This window comes from Haemorhous mexicanus, chromosome 22 (genome assembly GCF_027477595.1).
Source record: "Haemorhous mexicanus isolate bHaeMex1 chromosome 22, bHaeMex1.pri, whole genome shotgun sequence".
NCBI lineage: Eukaryota > Metazoa > Chordata > Aves > Passeriformes > Fringillidae > Haemorhous > Haemorhous mexicanus.
The window spans coordinates 7,326,703-7,348,290 of NC_082362.1; the positions used below are offsets into that span (position 1 = coordinate 7,326,703).

Genomic DNA, 21,588 nt, shown 5'->3' on the forward strand with positions numbered 1-21,588 from the left:
GCTGCAGGGAATCTCTGCTCCAGTGCCTGGAGCACCTTCTCCTCCTCCTTCTGCAGTGCCCTGGGGGTCTGTGCAGAGCTGTTCCTCTCACATATTCTCACTCCTCTCTCCAGCTGCAGCTGTGCAGGTTTTTCCCCCTTCTTAAATCCAGCAGTGTGTCTGTCCTGAGCCAGCTGGAATTGGCTCCATCAGACATGGGGGAAGTTTCTGAGCAGCTCCTGCATCCCCCACTACCAAACCCTTGCCCTGCAAACCCTATGCACATCAAAGCTTCAGCTCAAGCCTCCATTTACACCCCACTCCTTTCCTAGGTGCTGACATCTGAAAGCACTGAGTGTCTTTCTGTGCATTAGGAAGCTCTTGTCAGCCCAAACTCAGCAAATGGAAGGAGGCTGATTATTTTATGGCCTGCAATTATTTCCTCAGCTGACTTTTCAAGGTGGCACCTTGCTAAGGACAGCATCCCCACATCATATGGCAAAGTGATGTGATTACCCCACAGGATTAAAAACATGCTACTCTCCAGAGAGAGACAAAAGCCTTCTGGAGACAGAGGTGTGGTTTCACTTCTTCTGATTTACCAGATACCTACCTGGCTCACAAGCTCCAACTGCTCTTGCAAAGAACTTCAGAAATCTAGGGAAATGGGTGTGTGTCTCTAGCCATAATCACATTCCAAGCAGAGAGCTGGGCTGTTTCCCACCACAGCTCTGCTGCCTAACTCCTATGGGACTCCCGCTGATTTTATAATCTTCAAATAATGGCTTGCAGCTTTGACAATCCAATTTAGCTTTGGCTTGATTCCGCCCCCCCCCCCCCCCCCCCCCACCTCACCTTGCAAACAGTTCACTGGAAAAAAAAGTCCATCCTTTTTCCTAAAATTTTCAGCATCCCTGTGCTATTTGCTGTGCTGAGAGAACGGGGAATGTGGCAGCCACCCAAGAATACCCCAGCCCCATATTTGGCCCTCTGACCCAAGGAAATGTAATGCTCCAGCAAAGAGCTTTCTGCTCCCAGGCAAACAGCCCTTCCTCTTGAAAATCCACCTCTGATTCTTTCAAGCAAATTGCCTCAAAAGATAAGTACCAGCCACTTCTCTCTTTGCATCCTGCAGCTTCCTGTTGTCACAGGTGAGGGAGAGCAGCTCTGCTCTAAGAGCTCTCACTTTCAGAAAAGAAAGGTCAGAAAATGGAAAATAGAATGGATACCAAAAGAAAGGGTAATTATGGAAGTATTAAAAATATCTTTTGTGAAATAAGAAGCTTTACAAGCAGTTTGTCTCCCATCTCTAGCACAGCTCGTACCACGGCGCCAGTTATAGCTGTACTCCCTGTGCTGTCCAGACACTGGCACATATCATCCCTTTCTCTTAATCAAAGGAAATATTCACCCAAACATCTCTCTGTGCACATCCCTGTACCTGTCTCTGCAGGCAGGTGTTTTTATCTGCCCTTTTGAGCAAGCTGCTGTGCTCCTAATGGAGAGGAGAGCCTCCGAATGGCATTTGCCAGTATTACCCTGCCTCAAAAGCCAAGGCCTTCATGAACTCCCAACCTTTATTTTTAGCATTGCCCATGCTCATTAAGGTCTCTTTCTTCCCCAAGACATGACCCTGGCAACCCCCCATGAACCAGAGAAGAATCAAAGGACAAAGGACCCCATACCTGTCTGTGTTATGTTTATGTTATGCTTGCAGACACTGTCACATTCTATTTTCAGATGAAAAATTAAGGAGATACTTTAAGACACCTTTGCCATCAAAATTTCCCTGCCTGGTTTACATTTCTACAGGCAAATCAGTGAATTCAATATAAACACTAAACAGACACACTGAGTATTCTTTTATCCAGTCAACTGATTTTATGTTACACAGAAGTTTCAGGAAGCAGCTAAAACATGGATGTTTGAACAGGCTGCAGCCATCAGTCAGACACACCTCTACTCCCAAAACTGGAAGAATTACTTCCTCTGAGAGAAAATAACCCCTCAGTTAAACTTAAATGACACCCCAGCATCAAATCTGGCATCCTACCAAAGGCAAACCACCTTTTAAATCCCTCGGATGGGATCTTCTGAACCCAAGCACCATTCCAAACAGCACCTGGTTTATGCACAGGTAAGATGATGCTCCTTTTACTCCAGGCTAACTCAGCCATGTAACTCACGCCTGAAGGTGATGTATTTCTGAGTGCCCCAAAGTGCTTTGCTAGTAGTTCCACAGGCAAGATTCCATGACTGTAGTAATTAAGGCAGTAAAATATTAGAAGAAAGGCATTACATGGTGAGCAAGAATCTGAATATCCCATACAAATACCCTACAAACCAATAAAGAACAATCAGTTCTGGTAACTAAGTGAATGAAAAACCTGCTAGAACAGTCTGAAAGAAAATGCTAGAATTGGAATATCATCATTTGTGTGCAAGAGGAAGAATTCCAGATCAGGCCATAATAAAATGATGAGGCAACGGCAGAGGAAGAAGCTTCATTAGGAGAACAATGGGATGAGCTCCAGGAAGCTCCCTAATGGTGAATGCAAGGCAGAATACTTTCATTGAAAAGTAATCATTTCATGTTTATTATAAGGCAAAGCTGTGCATATGAGCAATTACCCCAATAAACTGGTGAGCTGCAAGTTCCTAACTCCTGCTAATCCCGTGGCAACCGATTCCTCTGGTCACACTCCTGGTCTCACCACTGCAGCTATTTTTGTCATGGAATGAGACAGATTTCCCTGCCTCACCTCAGCACTAATGGAACATCTTTTAAGTGCATTTCACATTAAGACTTTAAAACCCACTGCTTTTAAAAGCTGCCTATGGTTAAATTTTCATTATCATTAAACAAAATACAAACAGGCCTTCAGGATTGCTGCCCTAATGAGAGCTCCTGCACTGGGACAAGCCAGAACCAGCTGTGTCCACCTTCTGCCTACAACCCTCAATTTTAAAAGTTTGCCCAAAGGCTTTACAGAAAGAACCCACCCAAAAAGACTCAGTTTAGCTGATGATCCCATATTCAGTCCAATCTCCTCTTCTCTGATGTCCCCTCCTAACAAAATACTTCCTAAGAAGCACCTTGCACTTGATTTTCCACCATTGTCACAGAAAAATGAGCTTTTTTCCTCCCCAGAAGGTTTGGCACTGCTGCTATATCCAACAGCAGCTGCAGACACAACCTGAAGAATATTGCCTCAAATATCCCAGTTTACCAGTCAGGTTTATACTGGAGTCACTGGGAGGAAGGAGAGAACACCAATACTGGCCCAGTGAGAAATCTCCTGTGTTGAAAGGGAATTCCAGGGTTAGCCTGAACTCAGGTTGGAATTCAACAAAAAATACTGAAATTGAAAGTCCTTTAGTCATCAGTTTCTAAAGGAAAAAATATGTGCATATTAATCCACCAAACTCCTACTACATGGATCACTTGTAAGAACAAGCCCCTTATTAGAGAGGGAGCATGGAAAAAAAAAGGGGGGTAATTGAGCTAATATGGATTTTTAAGCACTAATAAAAAGTCTGATCCAGAAAACTACACTTAAAAATTATTTATACAAACACTGTTAAGTCTGAAGAAAGGCAATCCTGAATTCTGTACCTTTTATAAAAGCAATAGCACTATTGTTACAGCCTGCTTCCACCCCCCATTAAAGTCTGAAGTCACTGTTCATTAAAAAATGCTCATTAACTCAGCTCTGCCCTGGCCAGGGGCTGGGCTACTCATGCATCTCCAGCAGAAGAGAAATGCACCAATTAATCCTGCCCACATCTGCAGAGGGGCTGAGTGAGGTCTGTACCAGCAGCCTCATCTTCCATAAAATCAGAACAAACCCAACAGCTGAGCATTACCACTGCCAGCCCGTGCCTGCCAGCTACTTTATGTCCTAAATTCTTTGAAATGCAGTTCCCAAAGCTCTTCACTGAGCAGGACACAGCAATGCTTTCAGCACACGGATCTGCAAATCTCCAAGAAACAGCATAGGTACCATCAGGTGAGGAAAACTGCCCAACATACCAGCATGTTGCCTTGTAAAGCTGTAATTAGCAAATACCTGATTTGTGCACAGCTGCCCTCACATGAACCTCAACATTTTACTTTCAGAACTAAGCTTTGACAAAGAAATCTGACGCAATGCACAGACCTGGGCACATCCTCACCCCACAGGCTGTCAGCAACACTCATACTGGAAATAGGAATGAGAAAGGAGGGGATGCCCAGTCTGATGCCAACCCCAGTCCTTTGGTGAGTGAAGATTTTTATTGTTGCTGAGTGATATTACATTAACCAAGCCCATGGAGTCAGCAGAAGTGCTGTGGGGGAGCTCAGGTGTGTATGTGAACCGTGTCAGTCACTTCTGGCAGGACCATGACCACGAGCAGGTCACTCTTAAATGCAAAATTATCTTTCCCACTTATTCTATGCAGCATCACAAGCTTCACTGTATGAACAATTTAGCTACAAGTGGACTGTAAATCACTTGGGTTTAAAAAGCAATGAGTGCATCAGCAAACTGAGATCTCCCCATGCACATTTCAAACACAAAAGACAGGTCACAGCCCTAAGAACCAAATACACAGACCTTACATAGAAATCTTGGCATTTCTGAAATTTCAGCTGAACAATCAGTGTGCTGCTTCAGTGATAAAGAGGAGAGACAGAGTAAGAGTTAAAAAAACCTCTAGTCAATAAACTTACATTCCCAAGCACAAGTTGTTCTTAAAAATACCAGTACAACTATGAAAAAAATGACTGAAGTTATCAAAAAAGAATTATCAGAGCACTCTGCAGACATATTTTCAGAGGCACCAAAGAGACATCAGAAGAAGATGGAAACTTTGAACTTTAGTAATTTGGACTAGCTCACTAATATTTGCAGTATAAGCCCCAGGTATGTAGAGCAAGAGCTGCTGACCTCAAAAGGTTTGCATTAGACTGATCTAACTTTTATTGGTGTCTAGGAGTAATTGCACGAAGGGAAGTGAAAAAGACTGAGGAAAAAGTTGTGCTGAGAAGCAAATCAGCTGGCACACTTTTAGCACAAAACCTTTTCAGCAGAGAGGCATGAATCTCACAGGAACCTCACCTGCTGCATCCTGCTGTGGTTAAATTAACCTTTTCAGAGCCAGGAACAGAGGAGCTGCACACATGTGAACCTCTACAGCCATTTCTCAGAGCCTTTATCGACAGATGCCTTGAAGGCATAACAAAAGAAAGACTCTACATTAAATAGTTTTTCCACTGTATCCTAAATGTTTATGTCACAGCGGTACCAGAGCCAGATTTAACAGTTAACCACATCCTGCAGACAAAACATCACTCACATTTCTGAAGTCCAGTGTTCATCTGCGTGTAAGAAAGAAGCTGAAAGGAGAGGTCGCCTGGTCCTGGCAGACAGGCCAGCATGGCAGACAGGCACTAACACAACATGGGGCATTCACTCCTCTGCACACTGCAACAACAGAGAGACAATTCAAAGTTATAATACAAGGAGGAACAGAGAAAAGAAAGAGGCAAAGAGCCATCCCTGGGTGAAGGCCTGACCAAGCACAGATGCTCAACCGCTGCTCCAGCCCTGACTGTGTCTCCTAACGGCAACGGAAATACTTCAAGAACTGGGTCATCTGCAGGGTTAAAACCAAAATAGCTGCTGTGCTCTCCTCTGCTGCTTGACACACAGAGAATAATCCATAGCTCTGTCCTCACATTTCAAAGGTGGTTGTTATGAATGGTAAAGAAACCACCATCACTCATTTCACTATGTCGAAATGCACTGGTATCCACCAAGGCAACTTCTCTGGAGAAACCCTGTCAACTGATCTTTTGCACTTAACAAAAAGGCATGGCATGCATAAATTGAAGGCAAAGTATGCAGCACTCTGCCTTGTGGCAAGATTAAGCTGCATGCTACAGCTTGTAATTTCTGTGGTCCATTAGGCTGAAAGATGAATGGCTACAACTTTACTACAGCAAAGACTTGCTAACCTGAGCTGCTGTGGGGCAGGTAACAGCAAGATGTGCACAAAGGGGCTGCAGAGGTGCCACCATCCTCTTCTGTTTGGTCCAGCATGTAAGAAAACAAACCTTGAAATGGAGCACTAAAGCTCTTTGTATATAAACATGGCACAACTTCCCTCAAATCCCACCACAGCTGTGCAAAGAGGGATCCCAGCAACAAGGCTAACTGGGGCTCATGTTACTAGAATTATAGAGATTTAAGCTGGAACAAGATTTCTAGAGGCCCTCTGGTCCAAGCCCCTGCTCAAATACTCCTGGATGCAGCACTTTAGAAAGTTCTGGGAAACAGGGTGACAGAACCAAGCTGGAGAAATCAGATTTTTTTCTCCTCGTCCAGATGTCCACAAGCATCAGTGCTGCTATACAGAGCTAAACACCTAAGGAGCAGCTAGAAAGGCTTTGGGACTTGTTATATGACCTCCAAAACATGGGAAGAGTTGAAGGATTCAAGACTTGTAAGCTGATTTAATTTTAGTCATTGTTTCACAAACCCCAATTAAAATAACTGAGAAAGCATTCAAAGATCAAAAGGAGAGGAAGGAGAAAGCTCGAGCCCAGACATGAGAAGCCACATCTGCCAAAACCTCTGAGAGGCCACTTCTGAAAGAGTCTCACTGCTGAGACGGCACAAACAATGCGATGACAGCGATGTGACACTGTCAGCACTGCCACCTTCATGCTCCAGAAACCTCCCACAGCACACTTCTGCAGAGACCTTTTGAATGCAAAACCTCAGCTCAGACCACCAGCACAGGTCAGAGTGCCCCTGGAACCTGGCAGCAGTGGAGTGAAGAGCGTGGACTAGAGCTTTCCTGCAGCACAGCAATTACTCACTGTGTACAGCTCATTAGCTCCATGTTTATGCATCTCCTCAGCTCAACACGCAAAGGTTGATTAAACCAACGGCCAAGAAATCTCAAATATTAATTCATGAGAGCTTCTGCATCTTCACTGAGCGAGTGCTGTCCAAAGCTGACCGAGCCTGCTGGGTGCCACTGTGACTAACAAAAATAGTTTTGGGCACTGAATGCCAGTCTGACACTCCAGGCTGTTGCCCATTCACCCTTCCCACGCAGAGTAACACAGACCTGGTGCTGTGAGAAACACACACAGCACCTCACCAAGGTGCAGGGCTGACAGCACAACCACCAACAAAATACATTTGTATCATTCTCCCTTTCATTCCTAGGAGACAGCAACAATCTGCACTGCCCAAAGTCCAAGATATGGAAAACCTGGTAAAATAAACCTAAACCTGGATTTTCTTCTGATTCTCTGAAGGAGATGGAATTCTTGGAGTCTTTCAGAAATGATGACTGAAGACCTGTCACATCCACAGCATCAAAGAATTGCTTGAGGAACTGAAAAGTTGCTCAGCCTTTATAGATGAGATTCAGTCGTGACTGAGGGTACACAACATTCAGTGAAACTTTGCAAACAGCCTGTGGGCAGCAGCTCCTCGTCCCAAATCATGCCCAGCAAGACCAAAAAGACAAAACAAAAATCTAGCTCCTTTTAATCAGAAGACAAAACCACTGTGAATTGTCAGAGCTTTACCTGAGTAAGCAACAGAAACACCCACAGTCAGCAAGAAAAAAATAATAATTGTATTTTTCTTTTTTCCTCATTTCATCAACTTCAGAAGGCTGGCACAAACAAGACCTATTTCTCAGTGAAAAGCAGACAAACAAAATTAAGAGCCTTCACTGCAGACAGAAAAACAGATCACACTATTCCCATATTCATCTGAGCATCCACCTTTTACTCCAATAACGTTTGACACCAACCAAGGATTCACTTCCTATCCCTGCAGGCCCAAAGCAGGTCGGTGTCTAAAACATTATTTAATTGATGGCAAGTTTGTGTGCAGCCCTGAAAGAGCCCAGCCGTGCTCTGACTGAGGGAGCAGCATTTCTGGCAGCAAGATGAGGGGAGGGTTTGCTCACCTGCTCCATCATTAATGCTCATTAGAGCCTGAACTGTGATGCTCTCAGAAAGCCTCTTGCTCAAGTGCCCCAGCGAGGTGCACACAGCAATAAACAGGATAATGGCACATTAGGAGAGAGAACAAGTGATTAGGAGTGGTCACAGCATTCACCTCGGAATAGCCAGGCTCCTGCTACATGACAGCAGTGCTTCCTTGAAGGTCAAAACACGTATTTACAGAAGCTTCAGCTCCAGTATGGAGAGCAATGTTTTAGAGAGAGCTATAAAGGCAAGTTGTTCCTGCAGGCAGATAATCGTTTTAGGTAATGCCAAAGGTTCATAAAAGACTGGGGTGGCAATAATAATTTAAAAGGAAATACTGGACTTACAAGAAATAATTTGAAGTGGAAGCCTAAAATCACTCTTTCAGCTTGATTTGCAGTAAACAAATTGGTGACATCTAGGTCACTGCTGAGCATAAGAAAAAGAAATTCAGACTGGTACAGAAGTGCTAACCATAACTCCATCGCTGAATTTATTATAATTAAAATCCTGCTTCAGTTTTTCTTCTCTGTGAAATCAATTCCAGTTTTCATAGTCAAGATCTCAACTTTTAAGAAAACAAACGCATTTGAAAAATCTTGACAAGCACCCCATTTATTTTTTCTAGTTAGAAATTAACCAACATTTATTCCCTTTGAGATACTCAGCACCTGACTACTACTTTCTGACCTGACTCTTCCCCAGCATGAGCTGGCATGGACAACTCCAACTCACCACCAGCTGAACTGAACTGAAATCCTGTCATGGGCTGTGTTTGGGGTTGAGGTGAGCACTACTGGCTGTCTCAGGATTGGCAGCTGGGCCCATCAGCCCCTCCTGCTTGGGTTTATTCCTTCTAATTAGTCCAGAGCTGGAGATGAACTGAACTTGGCACATCAGGACTTCTCACCTGCAGATCTGGCTCCATGGTGGCGACTTGTGTGGGCACCAGCACCTGCAAAGCTTCAGCCCCTCCAAGAATGAATGCTGTGCTACTGGGGGAACTGGAATGGAGAGGGTTTTGCACTGTACCAGGGTCAGTCACACTGTCATCTAAACCAGTCAGCTGCAAACTGGAGAGTGATCTCACCAGTAGGCTGTGGCACCCAGCCATGGAGGGCTGTGAACCATGAAAACTTCAGGTTTTAAACTGCATTTTAAACAGATTCTGTACACTGGCAAATGCAGCACAACGAGCTCTGTCTTGAAAATATATATATAAAAAAAGATAAAGCATATCTCTAGAGGAAAACAATCATTAGATTGGAATAAATAAATAAATACCCCTCTTTGAAGTGATTTTAATCTAATCTGGCTGCAGGATATAATCTTAACAGCACACGTACTGCAGGATGCTCCACAAAATAGCAGGTTTAGACATGTGAACAGATTTTTTTTCTCCTAAGATTTATTAATAATTAAATCAAAGCATGCTAAGCTTAAGAGGGATTTGCAGTGCTTGGGATTTGGGGGTAACTGGCACATCTTCACAATGACTATTACCTTCAGCCTTACTTGCACATCAGGATGTTTTTTGGTTCAGGCAGCACAGTGTCCCCTGTCACCACAAGGTTCACCAGGATGGAAGAACTCACTGTCCAGGGACACCCCTGTATAGCCAGGAATCAGTTCCAGTAGAACTTACCACAATATTGCCTTTCTTGGCTTAAAAATGTATCATTTTCTGAATTATATTCAACATTTAGTATTTATTGCCTCTGTGCTTCTCAGACCAGGCGGTACTTTTACAACCTAGAGTAAAATCTAGATGGAAGGCAACTACTAGGAAATTTCTAACACAGTTTTGTCATCACATAAATGGACCACATATACAGTTATTGCCAAGTTTTCAGATACACCAGCCTCTGAAGCTCCTGAGAGGCTTTACAGGGTGAGAACACAAAGGAAACAACGCCCCACAAACCACCCCTGGCCACTGAAACATGGGAAACCGAGCTGGTTTAGAGGAAAGCAAGCTGGTAAAGTCTAAAGTTAGGTTCCTGAAAGTAAACACACATGTTTGAAATTCCACGATTCACTGTGGGCTTGTTGACAAAGCCCCGAGGCCAGGAGGAAGCGGGAGCATCCACCCACACACAAAAGAAAAAGCTCCAAACTATTCCAAGTTTCCAGCACCCTGGGGTCCCGACAGCCTCTGGGTGAGGGTTGTTAAAGGCTTGTGGCTGCTCTGCTCTGCTCTTCAGTCACAAGGCAGTTCCATGAAGTTCCATCCCCACCCTGAAGTTCCAGAGCCACGGGTGGATTTACAGCAGCCCCCCGAGCACGCAGCACATGCCAAGTTCAGAGCACATCAGTGCTGCAGGCAACAACAAAAACTAACCCGGGCTGGGAAGTTTCTTTGGTACAAATGTCTGCAAGAGCTTGCCAGGAAACGTAATTGAATCCTGGCCAATTTTCATGCTCCGAGGGAAACTCAGTGTCTCATTTACCCCCCGGCAGGCTGCTCAACACCAAGGAGAATAATTCCTTTTTCCTCTCCCAAAGTAACCAAAAATATAGGGGTTTCAAAGACTTGTTCATGTCAACGGCAGACACTGAACCCTCCTGCCAACCTCAGCATTCAATAAAACTCCTTCCAGGCAGCCCTGCTTTGCTTGACAGTGTCTAGACCCATCCTGCAGGCTTCCTGCCTTTTTCCAGCTCTAAAACTGCCCTTTATTCCTGGGCACTTACCAGAATGGCCCTTTCCCAGGACTGCTGAAGAGCCAGAGATAAATCTTAGCGTTTCCTGGAAGAAAATTACCAAACTAGCACTGTATTCATCACCGGCTGGTATCACATCCTCTTAATGCTTTATAAATGGAAAACTGTGAAACAGTGGGCAGAGAAGTTGTCCTCTGAAATGGCAATAAATCACACTAGCATGGAGTGGACTTGGGGATAAATAACTAGGAAACTGAACAATAGAAAGTCGCCTTTTGTAGCACGGGGAGTGCACTGTCAGCACCTGCCAGCACAGGACCTTTGGCTTTCTGCATTCAGGTGGACCTTTTGTGGAGCCCTTGCAACAGTTTCGATCAAAATCAATTTTTGCTTCTTGCCATTTAATTAACTATGATTTTGCTTGTAAACCACGTCACCTTTCAGGCTGACCTCCATTTATAATGTTACTCAGGCAACAAAATTAGTTTGGTGGGGAAGGCAGGGAGAATTTAAATGCTGCCATAGCACAGCTCTGCTCCTCTCTCTGAGCTGGGATGGCAACACCCAAAAAGGAAGAAAAAGAAGCAGCTTTGGGATAACAGCACTTAAATGGAATATTGCTCATATCACCCTCCTCATGCCCAAGGGCTACTACTGAAGGCTTCTAGGTGAGCAATTTGGAACAGGATGCAGTGCACTAAAAAAAGCCAGGGAGGCAGCTCTCATCTTTAGGTATTGCCACGTGTGACATCAGCTCCATCAAATTCACTCCTCAGATAAAGCAGCAGCCAGCTCAAGGTTATGATCTTTGAGTTTAAAAAGCCTTTTTTTAGGTCTGTCCCAAGAGATTATTTTAAAACACAGTACTACGCATCTGCCAAGGAGTAGAACAGTTGGCTTTAATTGTAAGATGGATTTTTACATAGCTTCTGACCTTTCATCTAATTGAGGCCTGAAGAAGAAAAAAAAGAGGAAAAGCTATACGTCACTTCAGTTATTAAAATCCATCAAGCTCAGACTTTAGCCTTGGGATAACCACAGCCAAAAAATTGACTTGCAAGTAATTATCACTGCTATCTGCAATAAAAGTTAATTGGACATAATTGAACTAAAGCCCTAATCTGAATGAAGCTGTTGCTGGCAAGAAGCCTGCTCCTGCCTGCACTCTGCAAATGGAACTGCTAGCAGGAAAATGGACAAACACGAGGCTGCTTTACAGTCTGCCCACTGCAAAGCAGAGCAGTTCTGCAAACAGCTCGTTAGCTGGGCCAAGATAAAGCCATTATGAGGGCCTGTCCTCACCAAACACACCCTTCAACTACACCCAAACAGGGCGATGGTGCAGAGTTTCAAAAAACAAGTTTCAGTTTTATAGACCTCTTAATTACAGGCACTGAAACACAAGATTCACGTCACCAGACGCTGTTTTTATCAGCCCCTGAACGCTGTCAATACCAGTACAAATAATGTACTTTTTGAGCACGTAAAGATACCGACTCAAAAGGTTTTCAGTGCTGATAATTTACCACCTTCATGCAGTTCAATAGCCTTTCCTGTTGTAGGACCAGCTTCTTTCATCTCTGCAGCAGAGCAGACAATTAGCTGCTTTCTGTGCTCAGCCCATGCAGGTGGCTGGGGGAAGGGAGTGTTCAACTCAATTCCTGCTGATTCGTCCATTTATATTTTGCATTTTTGTTAACTAACAGACCAGAAAGCAGTTGTCAAACCCCATGCTACTCCAGAACTTCTTTACAATTTTAATTATTAACACTCTGTCCTTCACCAAAGCATATCAAAGCACTTAACAAACATTACTGAAGCCACATAGCCACTATGACACAGGCAAAAATTGCACACGACTCCTTTTACAGTTGGCTCAGGTTTTTAGCCATATTTATGTTAGAGCAGAGGTCTCCTGATGATGGACTAGTCTATGACAGGAGAGATGCAGGGAGGTATCTGGCTCACCACAGGTTCCCTACATAATTTTGGATGAAGCATTTAATCACCTGATGCCACGGTCACTCCATGTTTAAAGGACAGCAGTGGGTGACAGTTTTCTACCACTGAAGACTGCGAAGACAAATGAAACTGCAAAGTATTTAACACCACCTTGACTTCTCACATCAGGCTTACAAGGTCAGAGTCTGGGCAGTCTCCTGAGGACAAATGGACACAGATCACCTTTCCCTGTCCTGAGCACCACTTGCTCACCCCTGCTCCTCTCCATCTTCACAGCTCAGAACAGAACTCCACAGATCAAGAAAGCTGCAACGAAGAACCAGTGACATCAATTCCCTTTCATGACCCAAATCAGTGGCTTACTTTACTTTGCTCAAAGCCCTCACCTCTTTTTAAGAGTATTTTTAGATTTAACTCTGTATTCTGCAATGTGGCAGGAGCTGACAGACAACAGAGGAGTAAAGTAGGTCTTGCCAGGTGTTGCAGGCCACTCCTAAGGTGAAGGAAAGATGTAGAAAAGACAAGTCAGGACAATTGTAGGGCCTGGCCAAAGCTTCAAATGAGGATTTCTGGCTGTGCTTGAAACACAACTACTAGTGGTCAGTTGTGAGACAGATGAGATACTACTTTTACCATGGGAACATATGCAAGAAATAGGAAAATCGACCTGCCTGAAGTCAAAAGCAATTTGAATAACTTTGTATCTGCCTCTCCTCTCAATTTTCACTACACTAAAGCACTCTGACCTTTAATTAACTTTCTCCTTTTATATGGTAACTTCCAACTTCAATTTTTTCATGCTGTACTGGTGGGAAATGGGGATGAAGACACAGGCTGGTATGTATCTGATGGGTGTATACGACCCCATGGATATTTGGGGAGGGAGCAAAGGATGCTACAGTTGAACCACAGCAGCTAAGAGCACAGGCCAGCACTGTCACCAAAATAACTTGCCCTGGATATCAGGCTTACATTTTTATTTTCAAAATGCAAAACAGACTCCCTACCCACTGCAGTAACATTCACAAAAGATCTCATTTTCCTCAACAAGATACTGTCAGGCACAAACAAACATTCCTTCCTCCAAAGCACCCATTACCCTCGGGGCAAACTAAACCCAACTTCTTCCTACATGCTTGAGCAGCATCTCCAACATCACAGCAGCTCTGAAATACAGAACAAGACTTACAGACACGAGCCTGCCTGTTCTCATGTGAACATGAGGGAAAATTAAGGTTAGTTGAGATGACTTCCATCCAAAGGAAACCCAGAACAGCCTTTACCAAACTACAGGATGCTGCTCACACATACCCCAGTGGAGGTACCATGCATTCCCACAAACAGACATTCCCCATCCTTTATGCAACTTCCTTCTGCCTTCAAGTGATAAGAAACCAAAATACACACTGACCCCTTTCCCATAGGGGACAGGCTGCAGTTATAACCTCAACATCCTCAGCAGGAACAGGGTTATGTGCAGCTTTCCTATGTGTTCCATGTGTGGGAGCACAAGGCTATAATTCTGGGCTTTCCTTCACCACACAGGACAAGCAAGAAATGTGAGCTTCCTCATGCCACTCTTGGGCAGAATTCCTCCCTCTTGGCTGTCTTGCTTTCCCAGACCTGAAAAGGAAGTTTTTCTTAGGTACAGCAAACAGCTGCCTAGGCAAAGGGGAAAGGAAACATGAAACAGTTCCCTCTCCTGTGGCTGCTTCACAAAGATCACCAGTTTCATTATCTCTTCTCACTCCACACTTACTCTGTAAAAGCCCTGAATTAAAGACTTAATCATGACTTACAGAAATCTTGTGGCTGCACATGACAGAAAGAAGACAGTTTTTCCTTCTAAAATATTGTTAGAAGTTACAGATTACGACAGTTCCTGGGTAGGAAAGCAGCTATCTTTCCCTGTTTATTCCAAGCTGATTATTAAAAAAAAAAAAACAGAGATAACTTTGAACAAATTTTACCTCTATTCAACAGACAAACAACAGAGCAGACATTTGTTAGCTATTGAAAAATATGTTTTGAGTCCTGTTTTAAAAATAGATCCACTTGAAAATGAGAAATATTTGCAAATAAGATGAGGCAGAATGCATTATACTTCATAACAAAAGAAAAACTGAACTTGTATATAAAGGAATAAAAATAGGAAATGACTCACTTTTGGACCAGGTGTGCTGGTGGTGTGTGAACATGGGCTCACAGGGAGGATGGATTTTGGTTTGCACTGGTCATGCATGAACCACTCTGACCTGTGCAATCACAGTGACAGCCTGGTTTAGTATTTCTCTCTCTGGACACTGAATTATGGTCCCACACGTGGTGAAATTTTAACAGCCCACTTACAAAGCCAGCAGTGAAAAATACGTTTTTAAGATCCAAAACTGGAGATCTCTGTCTGATTATGCACAGTGACAGAGCTTCCTGCTGGACCACAAACACATCAGTTCTTGGATACACATCTTATCATTTGTAAGGGCAAGATAAGACCTCCTTCTGTAGTTGGAGATACCGTGCAGCCAGCTGCAAAGATGAAAAGCATTTTAAGAACCTCAAACAGAAGCTGCAACACATGTACAAAACACCCACCAGCAGAAAATAGAAGCCATCAGGTGAATACCAAAGAGCTGGACCAGACACTTGGGGTGGTGTTTTCCTGTCAACTTTCACAACAAGGTGCTGGTGTCCTGCTGGCTTGTCCTGACACAGACCTAATGCTCTTATCAATCTCCCAGGAAACTCAAAGGCCACCTCGTAACAACTCCATAGGAGAAAGGACAAGAAATTAATTAGTGGTGAGCTACTGTAAAAAGCCTCTGCTATTCTCACTGCTTTCCTGAGAAGCATGGAAAACGGCCACTTGCACAGCTGGCAGTTCAAAACAGCCACAGGGAAAGCAACATGAACGTGCAAAGTGCCTTCAAAGCCTCTGCACACCACAAGCACCAGAGGTTTTTGTCTGAAGACCTGATAAAACATTTCAGCACAATCTCACCTGACTCCTTCAGCAGCTGCCAACACACCACCTTTACCTGAAGTTTATATTCATGAAATGTTTCTTTTTTCACAGAAAGTTTTACAGACTATAGGATGTTTTTGTTTGCTTTTGTGCATCTCTCCTCCTCTGCACTTGCCTTTTCCTTTAAAAAAAACAAACCAACATACACAGAGGGATAAATAAATTGTACAGGCAGGACACAGAGGGAGCTGAAACTGTACCACAGGCAAGGAGATCCCTTGGCATGGGAAACACAAGGTGGCTGTGTGGGAGAAGAGAACAAACACTGCTGCTGCAGCCTGCCCCTCAATAGCAGACAGAGCACAAAGGTGAGCTCCTGGCAACCCATATCCAACAGCCCTGACCTCCACTGTGCAGCTCCCACTAAAAGTATCCCCAGGTTTTAATTTCCAATTTGTCTTTCCAGCCACGGAATTGCTTCAGTCAACAAATTCAAAAAGGTAAATTTTTCTACCTCCAATTAACTGCATTAGTAGTGTTTATAACTACGTGATTGATAAACGCTCTACAGAAGCTGTAATTAATGTATTTTTTCCTTGGAACACACACCGAACCCCTTGGCGCTCAGACACTTAATGAAAAGCAATTTATCAACTTGCTTTGAACAGCTGAATCTGACTCCTTAATGCAGAGAAGTAGCACACTTTGCTTTGAGCACCACCACTCTGAGACAGGAACGAGCACCGCGCCATTCCGAATGCCATCAGACACCGCTGGGGTTTTGATCGGGATGACAGCCACCAGAGCTCTCGTCTCCCTGGCTATGATTCAGTCTGGCTTAACTGGGATCCTTCCCTCCTGGCATGCAGTGGAGCAGGAGATTTGTGCAGATGTGCTTTTGCAGGATGGGGGATCGGGAGCACCTCTTCAGGACAAAGTTCCAAATTCTCCCATGCCTGGCACGCTCACGCCGGGAAGCAGCAGCAGCAGCAGCTCCGAGTATTTCAGCCTGGACATGTGTTCAGCTGCTCACAAAGCAGACAAAAATAAAGTGCTTACAGAGTGTTTGAATGCTAATTTCTCAAATTGAGCATTGCTTTGTATAGTTGACATATGCAAAAAAAAAAAAAAAAAAAAAAAAAAAAAAAAAAAAAAAAGAAAGAAACAGAGGGGAAAAGAAGCATTTAGGAGGAAAAGTTTGACATCACAGAATATTTTATGTTGGTATTAACCACTGGAGGGGATTAACCAGCCTTCAAAACCTAAAATCTAAACTCTCATTTCTGAGAGTATAGGCTAGAGATTTCCAGTACAGGAACTGGTCTGTACTCCATGTGGCAGACTGAACGTAAGGATTACATATTTCCATTGCACATGTAAGCCTGTTTCCCATTCCTGCAGGGTCCTGCTCTCTTCCATTTGTCTTTTGATGCAGATAAAAGCTAATGCAGATTGCAACTGCTGATACAGAGAAAGGCACAAGACACAGCGAGCCTTTGGACTAAGGAAAAAAGGGACTCAGGTCCAGACTGCTTGAGCACGTCAAGAGATTGTCTTTGAAACTATAAAACTAGAAATGAAAGCACTGAGTTTTTATTTGATTTGATCAAAGAGACTAGAAAGAAGGGGGGAAAAAAAAAAATCACATCTTATAGATGCAGGGTAGCATTTAACTACTTCACACACAATACGGGACCAGCTGATCTCATACAGATATGAATTTGGAGGAAAAACAAAGAGGTAAAGTCACTCCAGCTCTGCAGACACTGCCTGCACAGATCACTGCTCCAGGCTCTGCAAAGAGCAACAGGAACCTGTTTCAAAGCCAGAAAGCCACTGGAAGCACATACCCAGCCCTCACCACGGGCACAGGCTTCCAGTCTCCAGTGAAGAGCAGAGGAGTGAGCTCCTGTCAAATCACAGAAAATAGACTCTGAATGTAACAGCTACTTGAATAAATCACTGATGACTCCCTGTTCCAGTGCTCTGACTGTGGGATAGCAGCACACCGTGGCAATCTTGCCAAGGAGGGCTTTGGACTGCAAGCTGCAAAGGGACAAGACTCAAATTCTTGAACAGAGCATCTGCTCCAGCATGTGCTTGGCACCAGGAGAACGAGGCTCTGCAAAAGTACAAATGGCACTACAGGTAGCAGCTCTGCAAATCCCAAATTGCAGCATGGAAAAAACAGATACCTATCGCTGCCACATTCCCTAAGAGAACAGATTTTAAGTATCTGCTCATGGAAATTTCGAACTGCAGAAGAGGAAGCATTTAGATTGCCTCTGGGCTGAAACCATCTAGGTCTTTGCCTTTCACTAAAAATTAAGCAGAAGTCATTTTAACGAGGCAGGCAGACAACAGTCTTGCACAGGAGATCAAAAAGCTCTCCAGATGTTTATTTTAAATGAAATTCAGAAGCCAGTATAAACCAGATTTTAAACACTGAATAATCCTTACCATAATTTGCATGAGAAAAACAGGCAAAAGGTTCCTTCCTACTGCTCTGAAACTCTCCAGGAACATGCAGGGCTGGATTTTGCTCCTAGACTCTTCACATAAGAATCTGAAATATGAAAAACTCCACACTGCAATCTGATGGCTGTTAAGAATGTTTTTCCCCCATGCTGTACACTTGGATGCTCAACACATACAACACATCCCATGTGAAGGAAGTCTCTGACCTTCCTCATCAAGACTGTGCAAAATTATGGATTGAAAAGTGTCTAAAAATGTCAGTCCTAAATCTTAAACTTCTTCTCCTCTTGCTACTTGCACTGAATGCCTCCTGATTGTGCAAAAGCAGAATATTCAGGCGTCAATCTAAGTAGTTTGGGTGTTACACTGACAATGTCTCTGGAGAGGGGAAGAGAAGAGAGGACAGATTTCCAATAGCTCAGACACTTCCCTGGAAGCAAAGCTGCTGCACAGAAAGGAGATAAAGAGGGAAAGTAACACGCCAGAGAACTTTCACCAAGGTCATGTCAGGATGCTGAATGCTCCCCATCTGCAGGGGAAGATTGAGATGCCTGCTCCACCACACATATCCACTCCCCTGTTGGCAACAACTGCCCTCATTAAACCAAACCAGTTCTAACCATGAAAGGAAGGACATCGGGAAGATGATATTAGCTAACAAATGCAAAAGGAAAACCCAACAGAGGCAGCTCTGGATGGGTGCCTTCTGCAGCAAAATACAGCCCCCATGGCAGGTGCAGAGAGCCCCTGCACGAGCTGGGAATGGTCAACACAGGCAAAAAGGATGGACAGCTCTGCTCTGATCAATGCTAACAGCTCCTGGCTTGCAGAACAGAGGAGATTCCATACCCATTCACTCAGCAGAAGAGGGATCCCATCAGGAACAGAAGCTTTTAGGACTCTGCTGCTGCACAGGGCGACCTACAGGTTGCAGTTCCTTCTTGCTTTGCAATCAGGGCTGTGGACATGTGGCAGAACCCTGCAGACAGACCCCACCAAGAAACAACAGCCCTACCCCCCAAACATTGTATCAGTTACTGCTGCGCCCTTAATAAGAGTGTTTCTTGCTCGTTTCAGCAATCTGAAAGACACGCTGGGCAAAATTTCAAGCTATGACAAAGTGATCTTATCACTTCTGCGCTGTTCTCGCTACACAAGCCCCTGATTCAGCAGCACGTAATAAAATCTTCATTTGCATGAAAAGCACTCTCTGATCACAAAGTCTTCTGTTCGACAGCCCTCTTCCCATCCACAGTGTAAAGATGCAAGCACCACTGTCATTTTGCCTATGACTGAGGTGGAATATTTTATTTATGTTTTATTTGGAGAGGCTCTCAATGCTTTAATGCCATCTTTTCCTAAAAAAAAAACCTAACCCAGTATTTTTGAATAAAACAAAAGCTGCACACATCCCAACTATGCAAGTACTGTGAAGTTCACTCAGTATGCTCACACCTGTATTTTTAATAACCGTGTCATGTGAAGGACATTTCATATCAGAACAAGGTGACCACGAACAATTGTAAAATGCCTTTTGTATTCAACAAGTAAAGCCTTTTCCAGTTTGCCTTTAGAGTGCTCGGTGTCATGACACACAGCACTCAGAGGATGTATTTCAAAGGAAAGGAAGGTGTAGCCATGCAAAGAACAATGCACTGCCCGCAACAAGATTAATCGCTGTCATGGGAAACCAATAAAACCAGTATCTTGTTATCTTTCTTTACAAAGGGACTGTTAAAGCTTAACTATATTAGGAAACTTTTTCCTTTGGACTAAACCATGAGCCTAATGTATGTGGGCATCCCACATGCCAGCATACGCGATTAATTGGCTCTCGCCTGACGCCGCAGGAGAAAGTCCAACGTTCCAGAGGCAGCGTGGAGCTTTCACACAACCAGCCTGTGTCCTCTCCTGACTACAGCTCTCTCACCAAGGCCAGCCACAGCTCCCTGTCCCGTGCCAGGTGACACCAGCTCCCATTCCCACCTGTTAACCGTGTCCCACGTACGCACCCCCAACATCACACCCGGCTCCGAGCGAACTCAGCCAAAGCAGAAATACCTTTCATCACGTCAGCAGTGCGGTCCCCATTTAGAAACGCTTTTCTTTCACATTAATCCAGTGCCAAAACGTGGTGGTGTGGGCTGTGCTGATCCAGAAACGGTGCTAAGGATGCTGCTGCCTCCTGTCTATCACCGCACGCCTCATCTCGCGCATGGCCAGGCAGTGACGGCCCTGCGACAACAGGCACTTTAAATTGGGCAGCTCAGCAGCACATGTACACTGAATTTTTGAACAAGCTATTCTAAGCTGCTTTGCTAGCAATTTCTGGCCTGTGCAGTTTGAAAGCGCACGGTTCTGGCCCTCACAAAGAGCAGACCTGTAAATGACATCTTGAGGATTAAGCTGATTGAGATGCAATTTGCCTAGCAACCATTCATTAAGCAGAGTTCAGAAACAGGCCAGCAATCTATTCCACCTCCTTATCTGAGCAGTAAACAGATAACAGTCTCTACTGTGTCCTCTATGCTCCAGTTCAGACACATTGTAAACAGATTTTTCAGAAGTTTAAACTCCTACGGTAAATCTCTGAGAACAATCCTGCTCTCCAAACACGAGAGATTTGGCTTTACCAAGTGTCTTACAAGCGAGAAACAGCTCTGGAAGGAGGGTAATGCAAATCAAATTGTGAATGCATTTGCAGTTCCTGTGCCTCCAATATTTTCTCACATCAAGCACTAAGAGCCCATCGCAGTCGTTACAAAAAAAAAAGTTTAAAAAAATCTTAATCACACAAGCATTTGGCATTGCTATTCTGATCACCGAAAAAAACTCAATAAAAATCTTATTCCCTTCCTTCATCTTCTGCAAGGAATCGATTGACACTTCCAAAGTCTTTGATAAAGGCTCCCCCGCTGCAGAGAAGAAAACAAAAGTCACGTCCTCCCTCCCATTAAGCATTTTTTCCTCATAAAATAAGCAAGACAACGCAAACGTCATCAGCGCAAATCAAACCAGCTATTTCAGCTCGAAAATTTCAGCTGGAAAGATTAAGCGAAATCATGATTTTGCATAATTGTTTCCCTGGAAGAAACATCTGATAATATCCTATTCTGCTCCAAAATTAAACAACAAAGATTAGCACGGACGTATTTAAGACTATATACCTGAATGGTTTGCCTTTGGTGTACAGTTCTTCTGGGAAATCACCGTGACATACAGCATGCTATTACAATTAAATATGCAAGAAAGAAGAATTAAACTGACTATGAATAATTAATACCCTACAATACTACTTCATAAGGGAAAGTCTGGCTGAATATTCCCGCAGATAAGATATACCCAAACACAAGGCACAGCAGAACTGGCAGCTTTATTTTTATGATGGGGTTTAAAACACCAAGTAACTTTATGGCTGCTACTCAATTCTAGAGAAGGTGCCAGCCATCCAAGTCTTCTCCTGCTGGATTCCCATTCAGCTTCACAAAAATGGGATAAATGCAACTGTTGCAATAGTTGCAGCACCGCTCATCTATGTCCC

The 21,588-nt window shown here is 43.9% G+C and overlaps 1 protein-coding gene across 6 annotated transcripts in view; it reads right to left on the bottom strand.

The window, feature by feature from the left end:
• The window catches only part of FAM222B (family with sequence similarity 222 member B), a 36,231-nt gene that overhangs the window by 4,992 nt on the left and 9,651 nt on the right, over positions 1-21,588 (bottom strand). For 2 of the 6 annotated variants that reach the window (XM_059865703.1, XM_059865705.1), the window contains one exon: positions 5,320-5,447. The exons of 2 other annotated variants lie outside the window; for them this stretch is intronic. In XM_059865703.1, coding sequence (XP_059721686.1) covers positions 5,320-5,401 — 82 coding nt within the window. In that variant the 5' untranslated portion in view covers positions 5,402-5,447. Of the gene's footprint in view, positions 1-5,319; positions 5,448-20,108; positions 20,283-21,588 lie in introns of all 6 variants that reach the window. 2 more of the 6 variants (XM_059865704.1, XM_059865706.1) reach the window with 2 other exon arrangements.